Genomic DNA, 22,176 nt, shown 5'->3' with positions numbered 1-22,176 from the left:
ATATCACACAAAAGAAATTAAAAAAAAACATTCAATATTGATTTAGTATCAACCAATAATTATTCTGATATTAATATTCTTGTAACGTCTACATCTTTGTGTAGGCTACAGTTAAATACTAAGCAATGGCCTCTGACTTAAATACCAAGGCAGTTAAATGACCGTGGTATGGTATAGTCTACGTGATACACAGGACTACACAGTAAACCCATTTAAAAAGCATCATCATCTCAGTATACCCATTTAAAATAGGCAAGGACACGTATTCAATAACATTTGGGGTTGCTCACAGTATACCCACCACTGCAACTAACTAACTAGACTACACCACTGGTTAAATGGCGCATTGCAATTTAAAATTTGTGTGAGTTCAGGGGCATACAGAAAGTTGAAGTTTGGGTGACATCAATAAAGAAAATAGAAACAAAGGGATGTGTACAGCCTCAAGTATGAATGATGTCACATTAACAGAAGGTTCAGAGCAGCGGCAGACCTTTCTTGGTGCCACGCAAGTTATTGAAAGTCATGTGTTTTCATAACGTAGTGGTGCTGTGCCATGTCCCATGTATAAGGGGCTTCAGGTTGATCGATCCAGTGACGGTGGGTGATGTCAGGGAGATGGATGTCAGGGGACTTGGAGAAAGGAGGAGGACATGCCACCTCAGACCACCCCACCCAAACCACTTCACGTAGGCATTCCCTTGCTTGCAGACTAATGTAGACCATGGAGACCACCTTGCCGCCACCTCCAGTACATTCAGCCATCTTACCTGCAAAAAGGAAAGTTACAATAAAGTTAGTCAGACAATTTTACAACATTACAAAGCATCTAATCAGGCACTCAACACCACTAATACCAATTAATTAAATATATGTGTGCAATAAACTTCACAGCCTACCTAATGTTAACTACACATTTAAATATGCGGTGGGAATGTTATTAACTTGCGTCAGCTTGAAAAATAACGTTATCAGTATGACTGATCATGGACGTTAGATGACAAACTGGTTCTTGGCGTAGTGTTTAATGCAGGCATTTCATTTATCAATCATTCACTTATGCGGTCTACAACTATCGACCTACCGATCTATTTTTTACAGTCTATGCTACCGACCTACCATCACAGAAGTAGCTCTAACAGAGGTGTCTGTCGTTAACGTTAGAAAAAATGCAACGCTGGCAAACTGGCTAGTAGTTACATTAACATGACGGGTTGATGAGGTCCATGCTTCACATTACGTTAACGTTAACTTGCGTTGCTTTATCACATCATACCGTTGCTTTATCACATCATATACTGTACTGACTGTCTAGTGTTATTAATCCCCATGTACAGTCAATGGTTACTCCATGTTGAGATGGCATACATTAAGATTGAGATATTTGAAAACAGCAACAACTAATAAAACCAAGTATATCATGCATCGACTGTTACGGGAGCTGTGTGCTAATCTTCACTTCAACGACTAACTTAGCCTTGTAGCTGCTAACGTTAGCATGTAATTCGCTGTCCGTATTTCTGTTGTTAGCTCATTAGTATTCACCATACTAAATTGTCACAGTCTATAATCAACATAATAAGCTCTCTTAGACGTATTTAAGAACAACAATAGACAAAAAAAACTTTTCAGTTGATACGCAACACTTACCAGACAAGAACAAACCGATTGTTGATTGTACTCTTTAGCTAACTCACAGCCGCAAAAAATTCATCCAGCCAGCTAGCCTTCGGCGCCAAGTCGACCTGCGTTGTGGAAAGGAGAAGGGGGCGGGTTTCACTTGACAAGGGGCGTGTTTAACTCGCTGAGTGGCAACTGAGTGGGCGTGCCTGACCGCGACTCCTCTTCACTGCGCATGCTTCAACTTCTGCTGCGCAGCCGCACTTCAAATTGGTTGCAAATTTTCCAAGATGGCGTCGCCTCGGCGGCTTCAATTCCATAGAACACTGCTGAATGCAACCACACTGTCCAGTTCTATATATACAGTCTATGGCTGGAACCGAAAAATGGACTGCATTTTCTTAAAAGACAATGTGACTGAATGTGACTGAAGTGCGGGCAAAGTTTGCACAGAAATGTACGATTTTTCCCACCCTCATCGACCTTGTCATAAAACTTGTTTAAATGATCACACGACGCCTCCTTGCTGCTTTGTCGTCTACATCAGCCTTTCTCAAACTTCTTTGACCTGAGGCCCAGTCAAGGCATACTTTGGGGTCATAGGGCCCACCTACATGAACCCACCCCTCCTCCCACCCCCCCATCAAATTGTAACGATATCACAATTATTATTATTATTTTTATACTATATTGCCTACATGCACTTCAAAACAGTCAATGTTTAAAGTGCTAAGATTGTTCACAAAAGTTTGTGAAAGCATGCACATCAGAGTACTGCTTTACTAATGTAAAATATAATTAGGCCTACACTAGTTTCATTGTTTTTGCATTGTTGCATGATTGATATGCTATTTAATTACATTTCATTTGAATGCCTGAATGTAAGAATTCAGGAAACACAATACCAGCTTTTAACATTTCTGTTGTTTACTAGTTTATGTAAATCACATAACACATGAACTGTTTACATACTACTGATAGCCCATTACTGTACACAATAATACTGTGCCCATTCATTAACATATATTAAACATCAGGCGTCTTGTTTACACATTTAAACCATATTTGCACTTTGAATTTCGCTTCCAAACTGTAATAACTACATCTACAAAGTCTAAAGAAGATAATCATGTAGTCTGTTCATAGATAAGATAAATTTTGACAGAACTACAGACTTCGTGAAAGTAGCCTAGTAGTCCTACATAAAAGGCTCCATATTCACTTCATTGCAAAATCGCGGTTGGTCTGTTTACACACTAAAACCATATTTACACTTCGAAATTCGCTTCCAAATTGTAGTAACTACATCTACGAAGTCTAAGGAAGATAATCATGTAGTCTGTTCATAGATAAGATAAATTTTGACAGAACTACAGACTTCGTGAAAGTAGCCTAGTAGTCCTACATAAAAGGCTCCATATTCACTTCATTGCAAAATCGCGGTTGGTCTGTTTACACACTAAAACCATATTTACACTTCGAAATTCGCTTCCAAATTGTAGTAACTACATCTACGAAGTCTAAGGAAGATAATCATGTAGTCTGTTCATAGATAAGATAAATTTTGACAGAACTACAGACTTCGTGAAAGTAGCCTAGAAGCACTACATAAAAGGCTCCATTAACTTCATTGCAAAATCGCGGTTGGTCTGTTTACACACTAAAACCATATTTACACTTCGAAATTCGCTTCCAAATTGTAGTAACTACATCTACGAAGTCTAAGGAAGATAATCATGTAGTCTGTTCATAGATAAGATACATTTTGACAGAACTACAGACTTCGTGAAAGTAGCCTAGAAGCCCTACATAAAAGGCTCCATTAACTTCATTGCAAAATCGCGGTTGGTCTGTTTACACACTAAAACCATATTTACACTTCGAAATTCGCTTCCAAATTGTAGTAACTACATCTACGAAGTCTAAGGAAGATAACCTTGTAGTCTGTTCAATGATAAGATACATTTTGACAGAACTACAGACCTCGTAAAAGTAGTACCTAAAATGAGTGTGATAAATGGCCTAAAGCATATAGCACTAGCATATGACAACAGCAAATAGCTAACGTTTACGTTAGCCTAACTTACTTATCGTTGACGTTGACCCGTTGACGTTCTTTTTAATAAACTGCCTGTAGACTTACACAGTTCTGAATGCTTCGGTTTACATGTAGATACCCTCATTATGCTACGGTGTAAGTGTGTTGCTATTTGGAGCCTTGGTAGCTATTTATTTTTACTACGTTTAGTTCAAGTGCTCTGGTTCAAGCATCGTTGTGTTTGGTGGGTCAGGTGACGAGCCGTCGGATCACAGCACAGCACCCAGAATGCATTGCAACACACCGTCTTAAAGGGACTCATCCTTAGGTCGGCTTTAAATAGCATACAGAACCTATTAGGCTTATTTGATCTACGTAATAATCAGGTAATAACGTTCGCAGCGGCCATTTTGTTGATATAGAAAATGCATAGGTTGGTCTATTTAATGCAGCTGTCAATTGACAAGCGCCGGTATGATCGCTGTAGGCTATTTATTTATTTGTACAAAATTTAACGTGATGGTAGGCCTATGTTGTGCAATATGCCTAGGCTACAGGGCAGGCCGTTCTAACAACAGCAAATAGCCCTAGAGTCACCCACTGTCAGAAACATACCTGTCAACTTTTTTCCAGCTGTCTTCCTGTTTTAATATTTTCCCGTAAAATATCCCATATTTTATTACTTTCATAACATTAGCCCCATCGGACTTGGCCGTCTCTGTAGCCGCTGTTGTCCTGTACCCCCTGCCCTTCCAGCAAAAATATGTTTTTAAAGCATCGTTTTGCTTGCCTGAAGGCGACCTTAGAGTGATCAGAACAGTGTGGGAGAGCACGCTTTGACGCCAATCTCATTAGACCTAGCTTAGCTTCACATCTCGTTTAATTAGTGCAGCAGTTTTGTAGTAGGCCTACGAATTCTTGCTCTCAGCAGAGGGATAGCAACAGAAAGACGAATGTTGACATTTCCCTGTATTTTGGGTGAGTAACCCGGAAAATCTCCCTTATTTTCGTTGCTCAATGTTGACATGGTCAGAAAAAGATAATGAGACTGAGCAGGAGAGACTTGTGGCTACATAGGATAAATAGCCTAGGCTAAACTTACAGCCAACTCCTCACATCGCCATTATTATATTTGTATACTATATTATACTATATTATATTGTCCTCTGTGGGCTTAAGTTAAATACGTTTTAGACAGCGCACAGCGCAGACAGCTGCCCCTATGCAATGCGGAGACATCAGTAGCCTGATGTAGTCGCCTACCGTAGATTACCTTTGGACATGCATTTGCATAGATAGCATTGCTAGGTAGGCAATGTTAGCCAACGTTTACAGTAGCCTATAGGCTATATTTATTCATGATGCGCCCTTTTCAGCTTGTCTTAGTGGCACGGCGAGTGGCAAATAGTAGGAACAAACTCAGCGGAGAAAGATATCAGTAGATACTTCTGATTTGTATAGTGTTTTGTTCACTTGGATTTTGGAAATGTTAGAGAAATATGTTAGCCCTTTCGACCATGTAGTTGCATCATAGATCCTCCTGTAGAAGTTATCAGACAAAAACGATCACTGGCTAACCCACTTTAAACTACTTTAGCAAAGTCCTTGGCTTCAGGTTGTGAGCAACAGGCAAACGCAGGATACAATGGCAGTCCAATGAGATGCAACTTTATTCTCTGCGATCATGGCAATGTTAGACGATGTCATTGGTGGAACAAATATAAGTTCGCCGACCTTGACTCAGGCGACTTGAACGCTTGTCCCCTTCAGCTGCGACGTGTGCCGATGTATGAACAAGACAGTTAGGCTATAAATAAATATCGGGGTAATTTACAGTTGACAATAATTACGGATCTTTAGCCTACTTAATGCTATTAGATATGGGTCCATAAGTTTATTTACTTATATTGACGAGATGAAGCCGTTAGGCTACTGTGCTCTGCTCAGATCATCTACTTGCTACAGGCGATTGTCACATAGAATAGCCTATAGAACTGGAATGTCATATCAACAATATGGCCGCGGCGGTGTTTGCGAATAAGCCCTATAGCAATATAACGTTGTCTGTAAGCTCCACAGATCGTGGCAAGACAATTGAATTGATTGTGGACTTCTTGCCGGGCAATGATGAGTAACTTAACATGAATAGTAATGATGCGTTGATGTGCATAATATCTATATGAAAGTGTGTTTCTCAATGTAATAATCTATACAACTGTACACATAACTAAGTTTAAATGGAGCTAGCTCGGCATAGGACTGGGCTGAATGGATTGGGAAAATACTTTTATTTATTTATTTTTTTAATGACCTATATGAACATGGTTTGGCTGCTGGCAAGGCATTGAACTGGGCTGAATGGATTTGGAAAATATATATATATATATATATATACTTCGCCATGCTGTGGTCTTGCTGGATCAAACCCACTAATAAGAAAACTTAAGAAGAACAATAGTGGTCTTGCTGGATCAAACCCACTAATAATAAGAAAACTTAAGAAGAACAATAGTATGGCAAAGCCATGCTGTGGTCTTGCTGGATCAAACCCACTAATAATAATAAGAAAACTTAAGAAGAACAATAGTGGTCTTGCTGGATCAAACCCACTAATGATGATGATAGTAATAAAGTCTTAGTTCAAAGTTATATTTATGAAGCTTACCAAGTCTTTTAATACTGGTAACTTTGATTTGGTTGTTGTTGTTATTGTGTTTTTGTTCAAAAGACTAAGTTTAATATCTTAAGTTTCTAATTTTATACATTTTATTTATCAGAACTTTAATATATTTCGATGTTCCACTGTGACAATATTATTTAAAAATAAACAAGTTTGTTTTTAAAATGCATTATCATATTATTTTAGTCAATACTCATAAATAACTACAAATAACTAATGTTAGGGAAATCTGTTAATGTTTTGTTTCGCGTTTCTGAAAAAAAATATAGATATCGGCCGATATATCGGAATATCGGGTTTTTAAATCAACAAATATTTGTATCGGTATCAGCCTTCAAAATCCTTTATCGGTCGGGCTCTAGTGAAATCTATGAACTAATCATGTTTTGGTACTTGTTGTCTAGCAGATACCAGTGAGAATTGAGTGTGGATAATGCAATTTAGTGAGACAGTTAGAATCATATAGGCCTTTCAGCGTGATTTCTTTTTGTGGAAAAAATGTGCTGGACTGGGCGGCGGTCATATTTTGTACCGCTCTGCGGTACATCTAGTTTTATGTAGGCCAGTTTTGTAGGCCCTAGGCTACTTAAAGTCCCTAGATTTTGAGCATACTGGTGATGTTCAGGGTCTTGTAAACTCATTGTTTTTGTACAAACACGGCGTCAATCAGTATTTTGTCTGCAAATACAATGATTTATTATGACCGCCGCGCAGCGAAGCGGCGGTCAAATAGGTTTAGTCAGAATGTTTTTTTTCTTTTCTTTTTCACATGCCCAAATTTCCGTCAATGAGTCCCGGGACACTGAAAGACCGGGGTACACGAAACTTGGTGGGCATGTAACCCCACATGGATAGCATGGAACCACTGTTTTTCGTTTTGATCTGTAGCCCCCCCGCTGGACTGGACCCCCCGAAAGGAGGGTAGGGCAGACACAGTTTTCTGTGAATATCTCGAAAACCGTAGGGTTTAGTAGGACCTTTTTTTTTTTGTATGTTGATCTCAAGGGGCCATGTCAACCCATTCCATAACCACTCATTTCATGTATAGCGCCACCTAGTTAAACACAAAAAAGTAAAAATGAGGTGTTGTAATTGAAGGTATCTGTGACCTAACATAGTCAAAACTGCACGAAATTGGAAGTGTAGGATCATTATGAGACCCTCTGTATGCAAGCCAAATTTTGTGAAATTCCGTTCATGGGGGGCCACACAATAAATTAATTTATGTTACTATACACCAACTGGCCTGTAGGTGGCCGGAGACAGTTTTCTGTGAATATCTCGAGAACCGTAGGGCCTAGGAGGTCCACCTTTTTTATGTATGTTGGTCTTAAGGGGGCATGTCAACCCATCCCATTACCACTTATTTCATGTATAGCGCCACCTAGTTAAAAATTAAAAAGCAAAACATTAGGTGTTTTCATCACAATATCTCTGGCTGACAAGGTCAAAACTGCACGAAATTAAAAAGTGTAGGATCATTATGACACCCTCCGAATGCATGCCAAGTTTTGTGTACTTTCGTTCATGGGGGGCCTTACAATAAAATAATTTATTTGTTCATTTAGTGACGTACACCAACAAGGATTCCCGGGACACTGAAAGACCGGGGTACACAAAACTTGGTGGGCATGTACCCCCACATGGATAGCATGGAACCGTCATTTTTCGTTTTGATCTGTAGCCCCCCCGCTGGACTGGACCCCCTGAAAGGAGGGTAGGGCAGACACAGTTCTCTGTGAATATCTTGAGAACTGTAGGGCCTAGGATGACCTTTTTTTTCCGTATGTTTGCCTCCAGGGGTCATGTTAACCCATTTCATGTGCACACATGTGCACAAACAGATACACACACACACACACATACATTCACAGTAATCATACGTATGACACATACTCACACAGTAGACATGTACGCTTGCATGCACAGGCACATACGCAGGCACACACACAAGCACGCACACACACACACACACACCCACACACACACACACACTCACACACACACACACCCACACACATAACATAAACATACTGTAACACAAACAATCAAGAATTTCTCAGAATTATGAACAGGCAAGATGGAGGTGGGGTTGTATAAAATTAATTTTACATGTTAAATCTATGAACTAATCATGTTTTGGTACTTGTTGTCTAGCAGATACCAAGAATTGAGTGTGGATAATGCAATTTAGTGAGACAGTTAGAATCATATAGGCCTTTCAGTGTGATTTCTTTTTGTGGAAAAAATGTGCTGGACTGGGCGGCGGTCATATTTTGTACCGCTCTGCGGTACATCTAGTTAATGTTGAGCCAGTTGAGAGGTCGCCGCAACAAATGGACATGAAGGTATTATTGTTTGGTACGAATTTTCATAGGACATTATTTCATACCCATATAGCCTATATCCAATGGGAAATCACAGTAGTACGTAGACCCTTTAAGAAGACCAGTACGAACAACGTTTGTTGGAATATGAGGTCAGCTGTTCGTGTTCGCTAAGAAAAAAAGAGATTAGGGGGTGCTACTCTGCGTCTCTGAGGTTAACGTTAGTTGTTTCAGCACTGTGGCTCATTGTTGACAGGAGCCTCCTAATATATATCACGCTACCAGTCTGTTGAAGCTATTTATTGATTGAAATCGCCATACCATGGAGAGGATGGTATCAGTATATTTGGAAAACAGAGAAAAGAGGACCGCTTCGAGGTCAGGTTAACCGATTGTTCTGATCACAGCTAGGAGGATACGTAGGGAAAGCTAACGTTGTTGAGCTTTAAGCCTTTCGCTAGCTAATTGTATCAGTTGTAAATGGTCTGGAGTGTAATTTTCCTCTTGGGATGATTGTTTTCATTCAGCCTATAATGACCATCTAGCATCTAACCTAAGACCATCTTTGTATTAGCAGAACTCATACTTTGAGTATACAGGTGGCTAGCTGGCTAACAGTTAAGCTAATTTTCATTACGTCCTCTTGAAGTTCACGTTAGTCGGTCAAAGTAACCGTAGGGTTGGCATTAATGCTAGCGACCATATTGTTAACAAACATTAAACTGCCTTGCTGACTTAATAGCTTGTCACCACGCGTTGTGGCGTTGTAAAAGACTGTTGCCACCAGAGATATAGCTAGCTCGCTACATGCTAATTCTGTAAAGACTTGTTTTAATGTTGTGATTATTAGCTAGCTGGCTAGCTAGCTAATTTACTGGTGTAGCCGCAAACTGGACAAAACGTTGGATTTAGTAGGATTCAAAGTGGGTTCAGCCGGAGCGCTGACCCCTCAAAAAAAGATGAAGAAGAGGAAGGAACTCAATGCTCTTATTGGGCTGAGTGGGGAAAGCAAAAGAAAGAAAACTAAAAAAGGATCCGGTCACAGACTTCTGAGAACCGAGCCCCCAGATTCGCAGTCCGAAACAAGTTCAGATGATGATGACTTCAACAACCTCAGCAGTTTGAGTACATTTGGAAAGTAAGTAACGTTTAAGTATCTTCACAATCGACACAACTCCACCTCATTAACTCATTTTCATCTGATCGGACATCTAACAAGTGTATGAAACGCGCGTGTCTGGCAATTAACAACATTCTGTCACATGTTTTTAATCTTTCCCTCTTAAAGACGAAGTTATACACAGTGTTGCAACATCTGCTACCCACTGTGCGTGTTTATTATCCTGGCTGCTTGTGTGATTGCCTGTGCTGGATTGATATGGATGCAGATAGCCCTGAAAGACGACCTGGACAATTTGAAGGAGAAGATTCATACAAGTAAGCTATTACTAAACTGGCCTTCGGTCAGTCCTTGTCACAGTGTCATTGCAACACTGATTTAGTGAACACCAGGCTTAGATACCACAGGTCCCTCACCTCTAGAATTTTTTTATAAATGTCATTGTCATCACATGAATACTCTTTGGCGGCCTTCACATTCTGTTGCTTTGAGTACACTTGACCTATCAGTTAAGCAGCTGCAACGGAATACTTTGGTGCCAGATGGGCAAGGCTTTTATAGCTTGAGGTGACTCAAAATGCCTTTTCGTTTCAGTGGATTCCAGTCAACAAATGTCATCTCATGAAATTCCAAAGCTGAGTGAAGACTTGAAGTCCAAACAAAAGAAGCTTGAGGATCTGGAGTATGGTGATAAGGGCTTGGATAAATTGTGGTCAAATCTCACAGAGATTTACAGAAAGGTAAAAATGTGCCCTTTAAAAGTGCATTCCAGACACAACTTTGTTTACGAAGGCCCGCTTGTAGGTGATGCAGATGATAAATAGCCCTTCAAATCATCAGTTTGGCCTCCACATACCCTGGCACATAGTGCACATCTACCAGTGGTGGAATGTAACGAAGTACAAATACTCCGTTACTGTACTTAAGTAAATATTCCACGTATTTGTACTTTACTTAAGTAGAATTTATAGTGCATACTTTTGACTTTTACTTCGTTACATTTTACAGCAATTATCTGTACTTTTACTCCGCTACATTTCTACAACACCATCGTTCCTTTTTACGATACATTTTATGATCAGATTTTTTCTCTCTCTGACAAACACGTTTGTTTTACCAGGGGGCGGGGTTGCTACCACAGATTCTGGAGCGCTACGTGCCCAGCTTCTAAATCTTTGAAACATAAGCTTATAGTCTAGACCAGGCAAAGCGTGAGCTTGTAGCCATCTGCATTCGGTAGGCTATATTCACCAGACCCATGGCTACACTGGACATGCAACTGTGTTCTGTGCCTTTCTCTGTCTGTTATCTGCAGCGTTAGGGCCTCCTCTCCGATGAGATTGCTATCCGCGGATCAGCGAAGTTACAGGCTATGCCCATGCTTCTGTCACACGTCTGATCATTTGCGCCACAAATGAATGGTAGACTATTATAGAACCGCTGGCAGAAAAAAACGTAGCATTTTCCAGATTAGGAAATATTTCTTAATTGTGTGTGATCAAATAAAGAGGCATAGCCTACAATTGGGGGGGTAGAAATGTGAGCGCTCATTCAATGTCTATGTGCGTCTGCGCAAGTGAAACTGAACCTAATCATAAAGACACCTTTCTCAGCAACTTTTCTGTTCAATCAGCAGAATTGGCATTACGATCCACCCGACGTTTCCCTGGTCTACCCCGTTAAACTTCAGGCTCTCGTGTTTTGCTGAATGATATACTCAGCAGATCACCCTAGTAGATAACCAGAATTACAGTCTCTAGAATTGTAGGTCAGAATGTAAACTGGGCCACAGATGGTAAGCACAATTGCATTAGCTTAAAACTATCTGGTTGAATATAGCCTAACCTAAAACTAGCTTAGGCCTAATTAACATGCCACAGCCCATACTATTTTTTCTTTTAGAATATAGATATTAAGAGAATAAATCATTATGAAAATACTTTTACTTTTAATACTTAAAGTACATTTAAAAGCAGGTACTTTTTACTTTTACTTAAGTAGGGTTGTCATTGTGGTACTTTTACTTTTACTAAAGTAAATATTTCTCTGTGTATTTGTACTTTTACTTAAGTACTGAGATTCAGTACTTCCTCCACCACTGACATCTACTAGCGTACTGCATCTATGGTGTACAATATATTCAGATGGAAAAGTGCAGATAGAAGGACATCATTTAGTAATGTGCCTCTCATTGCCTGAATGTGATTGAAGAATGAATAAAGGGTTTATTTTAATTCATTTTGGCTGCCACATTTAACAGGGTGAAATACAATTCTTTTAGAAAAGAGAATGTCACAAGACATCAATATTTTGAATATTCTCTTTTAGATAAATCTCCTTGATTCCGCTGTCAACCACCTGAAAGCAAACATCAAGTCTGCTTCAGATTTGATTAGTCTTCCCACCACAGTTGAAGAGCTGCAAAAGGTAAATTGAAACATAATCTTCAGTATACAGAGATTTCAGCTTTCGTCTAAGTGTCATCCGCTTATCTCTGTCTCTTAATGGTGTACAAGAATACTATCGCCAGCATGATTTGGTCATGTTAATTGTGGATTATGTCATTCAGAGTGTTGCGACAATTGGGAGCACACTGACCAGTGTGCAGCATGATGTCAGAACAATACAGACTGCTGTAGAAGACCAGAGGAAAGAAGTGGACAATCAAAAGAAACTAATGGTATTGTTCAGCTTTCCATCCAGCTAATGTCAAGTAGAAAGTGGACATTTTAGCTTTATTGCGCAGGATACATTGTTTTTAATTGATTGTTTTATATAATTAAGTGTAGTTTGTTGTGCCTTGAAGTTTCTTACTGTTTGTTACACTCACTTTGATGAGTAATGTAATTATAGATCTGAAGGTCCAGCAAGTTGAATACAGTTAATTAGTCTAAACACAGAAGGGGCTGGTTTTGTTCAATTTGAAACAAACAGCAAGTTAACAAGCAAGCAAGTTAATATAATCACCTTTATTTACACCTTGTATTTAATTTTTGTGTATTGTGGAACAGAATGGCAGTGATGTAAAACCTAGCTCCAAACCAGATACCCCATCAGAAAAAGGCGCAAACAGCAGCACGTGTGGTGCTTTAAAACAGGTAAAAAGGGTAAAGGTCACCAATGAAATCTGGTGTGTCAGGTCAAATGGCTTAACAGGTCTATCATAGCTGGTTCCGTTTTCTTTCTGTAGGAGATGATGTACCTCCAGGAGTCCTTCAGTGAATTAAATGTCACTCAAACACTTCACCAGTCTTGGGCTGCCAGTCAGGTGCACAGTATGCAGTCCACCCTGTTAAATATCACGGAAAGGGTGTCTTCTCTGGAGTCACAGTCACCATTTATGCAAGTGAAGGCAGATGTAAGTAGCTATTTCAAGTGTTTCACCAAAAGGGAGATGGCTTTGTTCTGTTCACTTGATATTTAAAGAATGATATTTTGTGGTCAAACAACATGCTTCTGATGTCTAGGACTCCCCAGTGACAGCCGTCAAAGCTAGAATTACTGACGATGACCATGGTCCAACAGCTGGTGGCATTGGAGTTGTGGAACAGCCCATTTCCGAAACCTCTGGTACGAATAGGGAATGCTTCGTGGCTATGGGCTTTTTGAGAACTGCTGGTTGAGCAGGACATTGCCCATGTGAGCTGTTATCTTATGTATTTATTCTTTTCTTTTTCCTTCAGGCCCCCCTCAATCAAACTCAAAGCCAACTAGGCGACCAAGATTCCTCTCTCCAAAACGGTCTAAGAGAGAGGTGAAGCACACTCAAAAAAGGACCTCTCATCTGAGTGTAGTTTCAGTTAAAGGTATGTTTTCTCTCCTGGACAACAATCAGGATTTTACCTCTTGGCTCCATAAGTACAATTTACCCCTTGGCTGCCCTATTTTATTAAGGCGCTGGTTCAGTAAACATCATGGCTTGGCGCAGCCAAAGCATCTATACTCTGCTCATCAGCTGCAATAGTGTTGGAGGTTGTAGTAGGTTATTGTTACACCCTCTCAGCATTTTAGGCTTGTGACGATTTTCTCGGTCAGTGACAACATGTGATGAGTGCAGTGCAGCTGTGCAATGATCACATTCCGAACGTCTATTTTCAGACCTAGAAACCTTCTTCCAGCACGTGGCCTTGCACCCTGACTCTCCCGGGGTTTCCTACACGGACCTGCAGGAGTTCTTTGGTGCAGACACACCGGCCGCCCATCTTCTTGAGCCCTACGACCAGGACGGGGACGGCAGGTACTCTCTGGCTGAGCTGCGGCCCGCGGCAGCCCCGTGAGAGGAGTGCCTTCAGGAGAGGGAAGGAGTGGAATGGGTGAGGCGAAAATGACATGCTACTCGACGCCTCAGTAATTTTACCGCACTTTCCCTTTTGTTTTTATGAGTATTGAAGTTGTTGACGTCATGACCATGGCACTCGCACGTCATAAACATAGACACTTGTCGGCTGTTCGCCATGTGGATCACATGGTCAACTTTTATGGTTGATGTGTTAAAGTTTTGCTATTTCATATAAGTTTACAATGTCAGTTTTTACCACAATAAAGGCGAAATAGCTTTTGTTGTCAAAAATTCTATTTTACATTAGCAATGATGTTATTCTGAAGACATAAGTAACTTGTTTTCCAATATTCTTATGCAACTGAATGACACTATCCATGGAATGTGCAGGGTGATTAGGAAGATCATTTTGTTTTTACATTATAAATATACCATTGCCGTAGGTATACTTACATTTTGACATTTTTGACAACAAAAACTACATGCTGCGCCTTTCCTTCATTTCATGTTTTGAAAACAGTTAATTGTGATGACTTCACCAAAATATATTTTTTCTTAAATGCCAGTAATTTTAGCCACAATTCACATCACAGATGGTAGACATTATCTCTACCCCATCTTGTTTTTATGTCTCCATACCAGACAGAGCAGAACAGGACTTTTTAAATTTGTTCTCAATTTTAACTTCTCATTTGTCAACTCTGAGAACTATTGTTGTTTCTAAGATGCTAAGGGCTAGAGGCACAAGTCTTTGTTGAAATGTAAGTTTATTACAGGGATGTGCATACTGAACAGATTTGAGATACGAGTACCTGGCCACGTCTAACAATTATTTGCAGTTATTTATTTCCCATGATTCTGTGTGCATGTACATAACTCATTAGGGATATCAATATCAGAATAGTTAGGCTGTAAATTAATCCAGATATTTGATTGACACCCCTATTTTATGAACTATTTAAGTTAAATTCTTGATTAAATATTCTGGCCATGTCACAGTTTCATTTGCTAAAGGTATTTTAATCATTTGCTGGAATGAGTTTATAACAGGTAGTGAGACAAACACTGATCACAATGTAACCAATTCAGTCATTCTATTGTGCACTCAAGAATGTGATTGTATTACACGTCATCATGTCTTGTCACCTCATTACATCCTTCTGAATCTGTAAATATGGCAGAATTTGTGTACAAAAGCAACTTGTGGGGTTATCGTGTGGGTGGTAGGGAGGGAGGGCAGTTATGTATAAAATCTTATATAAACATTGTAAATTATAACAAACTATCTTAAACCTTGCATGTTGCGTATAATGTAACATGAATAAATGGCTAATTTATAATAAAGAACTTAAAAATGGTCATTAATGAGATTCTTTATGTGGATACATACCGCAAGTCCTACCAGCAGCATTTGTGAGTATTTGGACCAGGCTGTTTTGCTAGACACTAGGATTCACCATGGTAGAAAAAACATTGAATATAAATACTTCATACAAGTATTTAAGTAAGCTCCACCACTTACATGTATTGATGTTTCTAAATTCAGCCCTTGGGGGACTGCAATGTTGCTATTACGCCATGAATTAACAAATCAGCTCAAGTTGTTTTGTCAAAAGAAGATTCCCATGCAACACCATCTCTGAAAAGTTTTTGATATGAACAGTTTTATGTATGTGACTACATTTGAAGGTGGACTTTGAAAGTCACAAGTCTACATTTTGTTAAAGCATCACAATGTTTCAACAACCTCACATGTGTTTGGACGCATTTTTTAAACAAAAGACATAAGCCCCCAAACACCACTGCTATGTACACATTTTGGAAAACGGGAGAAACACACTGTTGGTAACCTGACAAAGTAGGCTACATTAAGCAAGAGCTCCTTTAGCCCTCCAGTCCCGGGACAACACATGAAGCAATTCTTCTTCATCTTCATCACTGTCACCAGAGCACTCTGTAGAAACACCCTTCTTCGCCTGTACTAGTTTCTCTTTGACGACCTCCTGTTTGTCTCGTAGCACCTCCACTCGGCGGTAGCATTCAATCTGTTCATCAATCTCATCGATTTGACGCTCCAAACGCCCTTCTTCGTCATCCTCAGCAACAATAGCATCGGATGCGGTATTCACCTGTCGCATCGCCTTCTGAAAGTCTTCCCACTCCTTGTCCATGATGTCTTTGGGTGTGTCCACATTGCGCACCTTGGCATCTCTCACTGGGTCATCGAAAAACCCCTCTGGTAAAGCCTCAGCTGAGTTCTCTCTCTTCTCTGTGACCTTGTCATCTTCGTCCGGTTTAGAAATCGAACCCGAGTGAGAAACACTTGGGGCAGGCGGGATACCACTGTCAAAAAAGTCTGCAGGAAGTCCCGAAGTTGGTACTTCAACGCCTGCAGAGACGCTGGGCAATTTCACTTCTTCGGCTTTTCCAGACATTGCAACACTGCTGTCGTGTTCGTCGATTTCATCTCCGTCTTCACCATCATCATCATACATGCCACTTAATATTCCCAAACTACTGGATTTCTTGCCCCCGTCAAAAAATCCTGGAGGAAGCCCGGAAGACGTGGAACCAGCGTCCTTGAGTCTTTTCCCTGGGGCTGCATTTGTCTCTGGCGCTTTCCTTTTCAGCAGTAATGACTGGTCTGGTTTGGACTGGGTCTCATTGTTAACTTGTGGTTGCTTTGCTCCTTTTACCTCAGCGACTTTATCTTTATGCGGCTTTCCAAGAACGTGTGCTTGCCATAGTATTTCTGATTTTACAGGTACTTTGCAGAGTACACAGCTTAGGTGACCGAGGGAGTTGTATTTTGCAAACGGCGATTCGACTCGTTTCTTTCTGTCGGATCCCCTTTGTTTCTCTCTCATCAACCGACGCAACTCCTCCTGATTAACTACTTTTTTACCCTTATTTACCTTAGAATTTGACATCTTCCACTACGTGCATAACAAAACTACCCCCCAAAATCATAGCCAAAAATGCGCAGATCTTGGCGCTCGAATATTACGTAATTACGTTTAGGCAAAGGACCCAAAGAACGTCTACATTTTCGCCTGATCTAAAATAGCTGTCAGCTATATTTTCTATTAGGATGTAGTTTGTTAACTACCTGTCACGGTTTTGTCATAAAAGCTCATGAAACTGGCGCATGAAACTGAGGGACGAACCGCATCGCAGAGGGGGAGCCAGAGCATGGATATCTACCTTTCAAAATGAAACCGTTCTGTGGGGCGACTAGCTGCCATACCTCGCAGTTGCAAACTGCAAGGGACATGAATCCGCCTATTTGCACAAACATTAACAGATACCAGCTCCTCAACTTTACCGATTAAAATCTAGTGACCGTGCTGTCAACTAAAGCAGACATCCATAGACCGGACATAAGGACATTCAATTTGCGTATAGTTTTGATTGTAGGCCTAGATGCAATCTTTAGTTCAAGTTAATAACAACCTCCTCACATTCTTATCTTTGATTTAAAATGCACAACAATATTAGGCTACAATTTAAATGGACATGTTAAACACTATTTCTCTCGTTTTCTACCTCGCTAACTCCAAAGTAGGCCTAAAGGCGCATTCTTCCGGCTGTTGCGCAAAAGCCTCTTGTTCTGATATAACGATAGCCTACAATATAATATAATACAACAATACAATATAACGACTTGAGTTATTTGATGTTTACATCGGAACTGACGTCCACAGTGTTATGGACCACGCAACCTACAACATTTTTTTAAATACAGGAACAGCTTAGGCCTACTATGCTGACGAATGCGCAACATGCGAGAATTTCCCCAAACTCTCGGATGCGCATCTTTTCAGTAGTCATTTCCAACTTTTCACGCTGATGGTGCTCAATGCAACTGCAAATGCAACGCAACCGTGTTCAAAGCAGGAATCAGATCTATCTATCTAGATCCTATAGCAATGTATGGTTGGGGGAGGCATAGAAAAGTTGGAGAACCTGTGGCCTAAAACAATATTGGTGGTTGCAGGGTAGATTTTAAGTAAAATGGGTCGCGATGGTCTGTCATTTTTAAAAAGTGGGTCCCCAGAAAAAAAGTTTGGGAAACACTGTGGTAAAGGGCACATCTTTGGTAAAGGTTGACTTCGTAAACATCATCAGGATAAAAATATCAAGGGGTGTGTTATATTTCACAATAACCAGGGACATGTCAACATTCTTCATTTTATTTGTGTTTTTGAGTTTCATAGCCTATACAGTGCTGGCCAAAAGTATTGGCACCCATGCTAAAGTTGACTGAAAAGAGGAATATAAAATCATCTTTAGGAAATTGATCTTAATGCCTTAAGTGAAAAATTAGGAAATATCTAACCTTTAAGGACACCAATTTTCTTAGTGAATGAATAATGTATCATAAATACATTACAAATAGATTTGCATTGAGCCCAATGAGCATCAAACCAGCTAATAGGCTAACTGAAATAACACCCATGCCAATCTCTAGGTATGGTGAAGGGTATGTGATGATGTGGGGCTATTTTAATTCCAAAGGCCAAGGTAACTATCAGGATGCACAGTATTCTGGATCCATTAATACATGGCCTTTAAAAATACAAATCTGCCTGTCTCTATGGGAATTTAACATATACATATATTATATACATATATATCCAATATTTATGACCCCTGTATTTTAACTCTTTCCCGACAGGGCCAAAACAGGCCAAAAATGACTCCTTTGATATTTCATTCTGCTGTGGGTGACCTAAGCATATCAAAGAAACCATCCATTTTCTCTTGAAGCCAGATAGTTAGGCTACACAAATATATGTTTGACATGACAATTATGTATTATTTATATATACTAATTAGCATAAATTAGCATACCATTTGCATATTCCGGGCACATTTTTTGAGTTTGTGAAGCTCCTCAGCTTCAACACAGCATGTTATAAAAAAAAGTGAAATAGCAGAAAGTTGCATTTACCTGTTGGCTAAATAAATACCAAGTTTGGTAGCAATTGGGTGAAAGGAACTCTAAATAACTAATTTTGAAATTATGTATACAGACGAGCCTAAATAACCATTATATAGTTTTATTATCAATTAGTTGCAATATCACATTTGTATCAAAAAAAATAACTTACAATTTCATCTCATACATATTATTTTGGTTAATAATCATGTTTTTTTTTTTGTCAATGTGTAATAATCATCAACAGTTTAGACTGTTAAAACAGATGAACAGTTAAAATGACCCAACAGAGTCAGTGTTGCTGAAAATGACCCAACAGATTCAGATACCTCCCACACGGAGTTACACTACAGATTTGGCCCCTACCCTCTCACACCACACAGTTTCATATCACTAGACAACATGGGCATATGTACTTTTAAAAACAGCTGAACAGTATGTCATTACTACCACTGAACCTCGGTCGATTGTCATTACTCGCCATGTTGAAATATCGCGATTGGCGCTTGACAACCAATCACAAAATATAAAATCTAACCAATAGCAAAAATACAACACATATCCAAGGAAAACCTATTTATTTGATTGGCTTAGACACTCATTGACATACAAAGACGTTTTCACGGGGTTTCAGTGAAGAAAAATGATACTTTTATTAATTTCCGTCATCAGTACGTACGTACTGATTTCTCTATGGGCTGTCGGGAAAGAGTTAAGGAAGAACATTTATTTATTTATGATACATTATTCATTCACTAAGAAAATTGGTGTCCTTAAAGGTTAGATATTTCCTCATTTTTCACTTAAGGCATTAAGATCAATTTCCAAAAGATGATTTTATATTCCTCTTTTCAGTCAACTTTAGCATGGGTGCCAATACTTTTGGCCAGCACTGTATGTCATTTTGCTCATTGGCATTGTGATTTCAGAACAATTAGAGTATTCCTGGCCTATTTCATTATTCATTTCATCATCATTAAAAGTCATTAGACCCTCACTTTAAATGGCCAATCCAATGAATATCCATTTTAAAACTAACTTGCATGGTCTATTTGTGAATTCGGAATATCTGCCATTACAATTAACTATTTACTTTAATTATTTATTGACCTTGATCTTTTATTTTTTAAATTCTTGACTTCTTATACTGCATACGTTTTAAATTGTTGCTCTAGCACTTTGAGATTGTTTTAATATAAAGTGCAATACAATACAAATCAAATGTATTATTATTAAATGGACAATGTAATTTATAGGAGGGAAGATAGGCAGAAAAGACATGCAATGGACATGCAATGGACATGGTTTCTGGAAGGAAGTCACAAGTGCAACACGGCAACTTGAACCTACATCCCAAAATGGAACGTTGATAAGGTTTTGTATCCCAGATGTGGTGGGCCCAATATAATTGTGATTTTTCTGGACAACTATGTTTTTTTCCCCCTGATTAATCAACTAGGCCCATAGGCTACTTAGAGCGGCAGGTTGAGTCCATATTCCAGGACAATCGTTCACTTTGTGATACAAGCACCAAAATTGGCATGAATAATCACTAGAACCTACATTAGCCACCTGAAAATCCTTTGCTGTAGAACTTGAATGGCTGGGCGTATTTACACGATCTAGGCATCAATTTATATGTATTTTAACATGGCAAAATAAACGGTGCAAAGAAAGAAGTCTCTTTACAACAAACACATCCTCAGTTGGCCAATGAATTTCAGCAAGGGAACTTTGTGGTCCACAAGACCCATAGAGTTTTCCGGATTGGCTTTTGATCAAGCCCATGAACAGGCCAATGCAATTGTCAAAGGTGATGGTGGTGCCATTGGGATAACTGAGAACCCATCAGCCCTAATGCGATGAATGGTATCTGGACCAGAGTTTAGTTATTTGGTTTCTCAGTATGAGTCTGCCTCTCAGGCCAAAGTAGCTAGTGAAGATATCTGACACCATGAACAGACTAACCAGTCTCGGAAATCCTTAACAGACAAGGTCCAGAAGTTGTTTGGTGTGATGAAGGACCTGGGCAACCCTTTTTAGGAGGAGTCCAGAGATCTTCTCACGCTAGAGTCAAAAGCCATTGCACACCCTAGTGCCACTGAGCTTGTTGGCCCTCATCTTGCGAAAGATTAGGTTTCTTTCAAAGACTTTTCCGATGGTTTGGGTGATTAAGCTTCCTTCTACAAACCAATTAAAAAGAACAACACTGACTTCTTTCACCAAGAGTCAGACTCAGGTACAGGTGACCGTAAGAAGCAAATTCTTTAAGCATGAAAACCAGTCTTTCCCTGCATCATTGAAAACTCCACATGGGTCAGAAGTCGAAGCTTGTCAACATTCTGGAAACTCTTATTTCTCCTCCAGACAAAGGATGAGTCTTCTCTTGTTTATTCATTGTCTCCAAATGCATCAGTGACATTTGAAGAATATGCTGTTTAAGAGGTTATTCCAAAGATACATGCCTATCAAAGTATGCTAGGACAGACATCGTATTTGACGTATATTGCAATTTCAGTCTGAAGGCTGAAACACGATCAAAATGAGGCAAGGGCGGCAGACGTAGAGTGTCTGACAAAACCAAAGTACCACCTAACTGGAAAAGCTTCCTGCAAGACAATGACAACAAGACTGAACTTGTTGGGTTTCTAGCTGTGACTTGGTGTCCAGACAATGTGGTTATTGTGACCAAAGAAGAAAATGTTCTTTGCATAAACCTGACAGCCTGAAAGGCCTAAGTCCTTGCAACCATGAAGAGGCTGACACTAGAATCTTTCTGCATGCCCTTCATGCAGTTGCGTGTAACCTGCGTTGTGTTGAACCTGTGCGATTCAGCCCTGCACACGCCCGAACCTGCGAACAGCAGTACCTCGGATTGGGAGTCGAGCGTGCTGACAATTGAGCTAAAAGCCCAGGCTACTAACTCGCATGCCAGCAGCACTCTTGAGGCTTTGGGAGTGAGGTTTACCAACGTTCCACACACACAGCTAAGCTACATGCGCAACAGAAGAAATGTGTGTTGATTAAGGCCTGTGACACGGATATTCTTGCTATTGCACTGTGTTTTGGGGACTGTACGGGATGCAAGCTTAGGAGTTATGGATTTAATTTGGTCATGGTAAGTCTGTCAGATGGCATGCTTTTTGTCCATGCCCTCACTGGTTGTGATG

At 39.8% G+C, this 22,176-nt stretch overlaps 2 protein-coding genes across 2 annotated transcripts; one reads left to right on the top strand and one right to left on the bottom strand.

Moving 5' to 3' along the window:
• The first annotated feature begins 8,829 nt into the window (after positions 1-8,829).
• On the top strand, positions 8,830-15,429 carry efcab14 (EF-hand calcium binding domain 14). Its single transcript, XM_076293584.1, has 10 exons — positions 8,830-9,803; positions 9,954-10,102; positions 10,380-10,525; positions 12,114-12,212; positions 12,355-12,465; positions 12,797-12,883; positions 12,976-13,143; positions 13,253-13,355; positions 13,469-13,591; positions 13,884-15,429. The coding sequence occupies exons 1-10, from the start codon at positions 9,625-9,627 to the stop codon at positions 14,060-14,062; spliced, it is 1,344 nt and encodes a 447-aa protein (XP_076149699.1). The 5' UTR covers positions 8,830-9,624; the 3' UTR covers positions 14,063-15,429.
• A 271-nt stretch (positions 15,430-15,700) lies between these two features.
• znf830 (zinc finger protein 830) lies at positions 15,701-17,417 on the bottom strand. The gene has a single exon (XM_076293586.1). The coding sequence runs from the start codon at positions 16,992-16,994 to the stop codon at positions 15,933-15,935; it is 1,062 nt and encodes a 353-aa protein (XP_076149701.1). The 5' UTR covers positions 16,995-17,417; the 3' UTR covers positions 15,701-15,932.
• Positions 17,418-22,176: the final 4,759 nt, after the last annotated feature.

The sequence above is a fragment of the Alosa pseudoharengus genome, unplaced genomic scaffold (genome assembly GCF_046254945.1).
Source record: "Alosa pseudoharengus isolate Yale_2024_CS ecotype anadromous, Long Island Sound unplaced genomic scaffold, YU_APseudo_1.1 YU_APseudo_1.1_scf_2, whole genome shotgun sequence".
Taxonomy (NCBI): Eukaryota; Metazoa; Chordata; class Actinopteri; order Clupeiformes; family Clupeidae; genus Alosa; species Alosa pseudoharengus.
The sequence above is the reverse complement of the archived record's forward strand: the minus strand, read 5'-3'. Positions and strand labels throughout refer to the sequence as shown.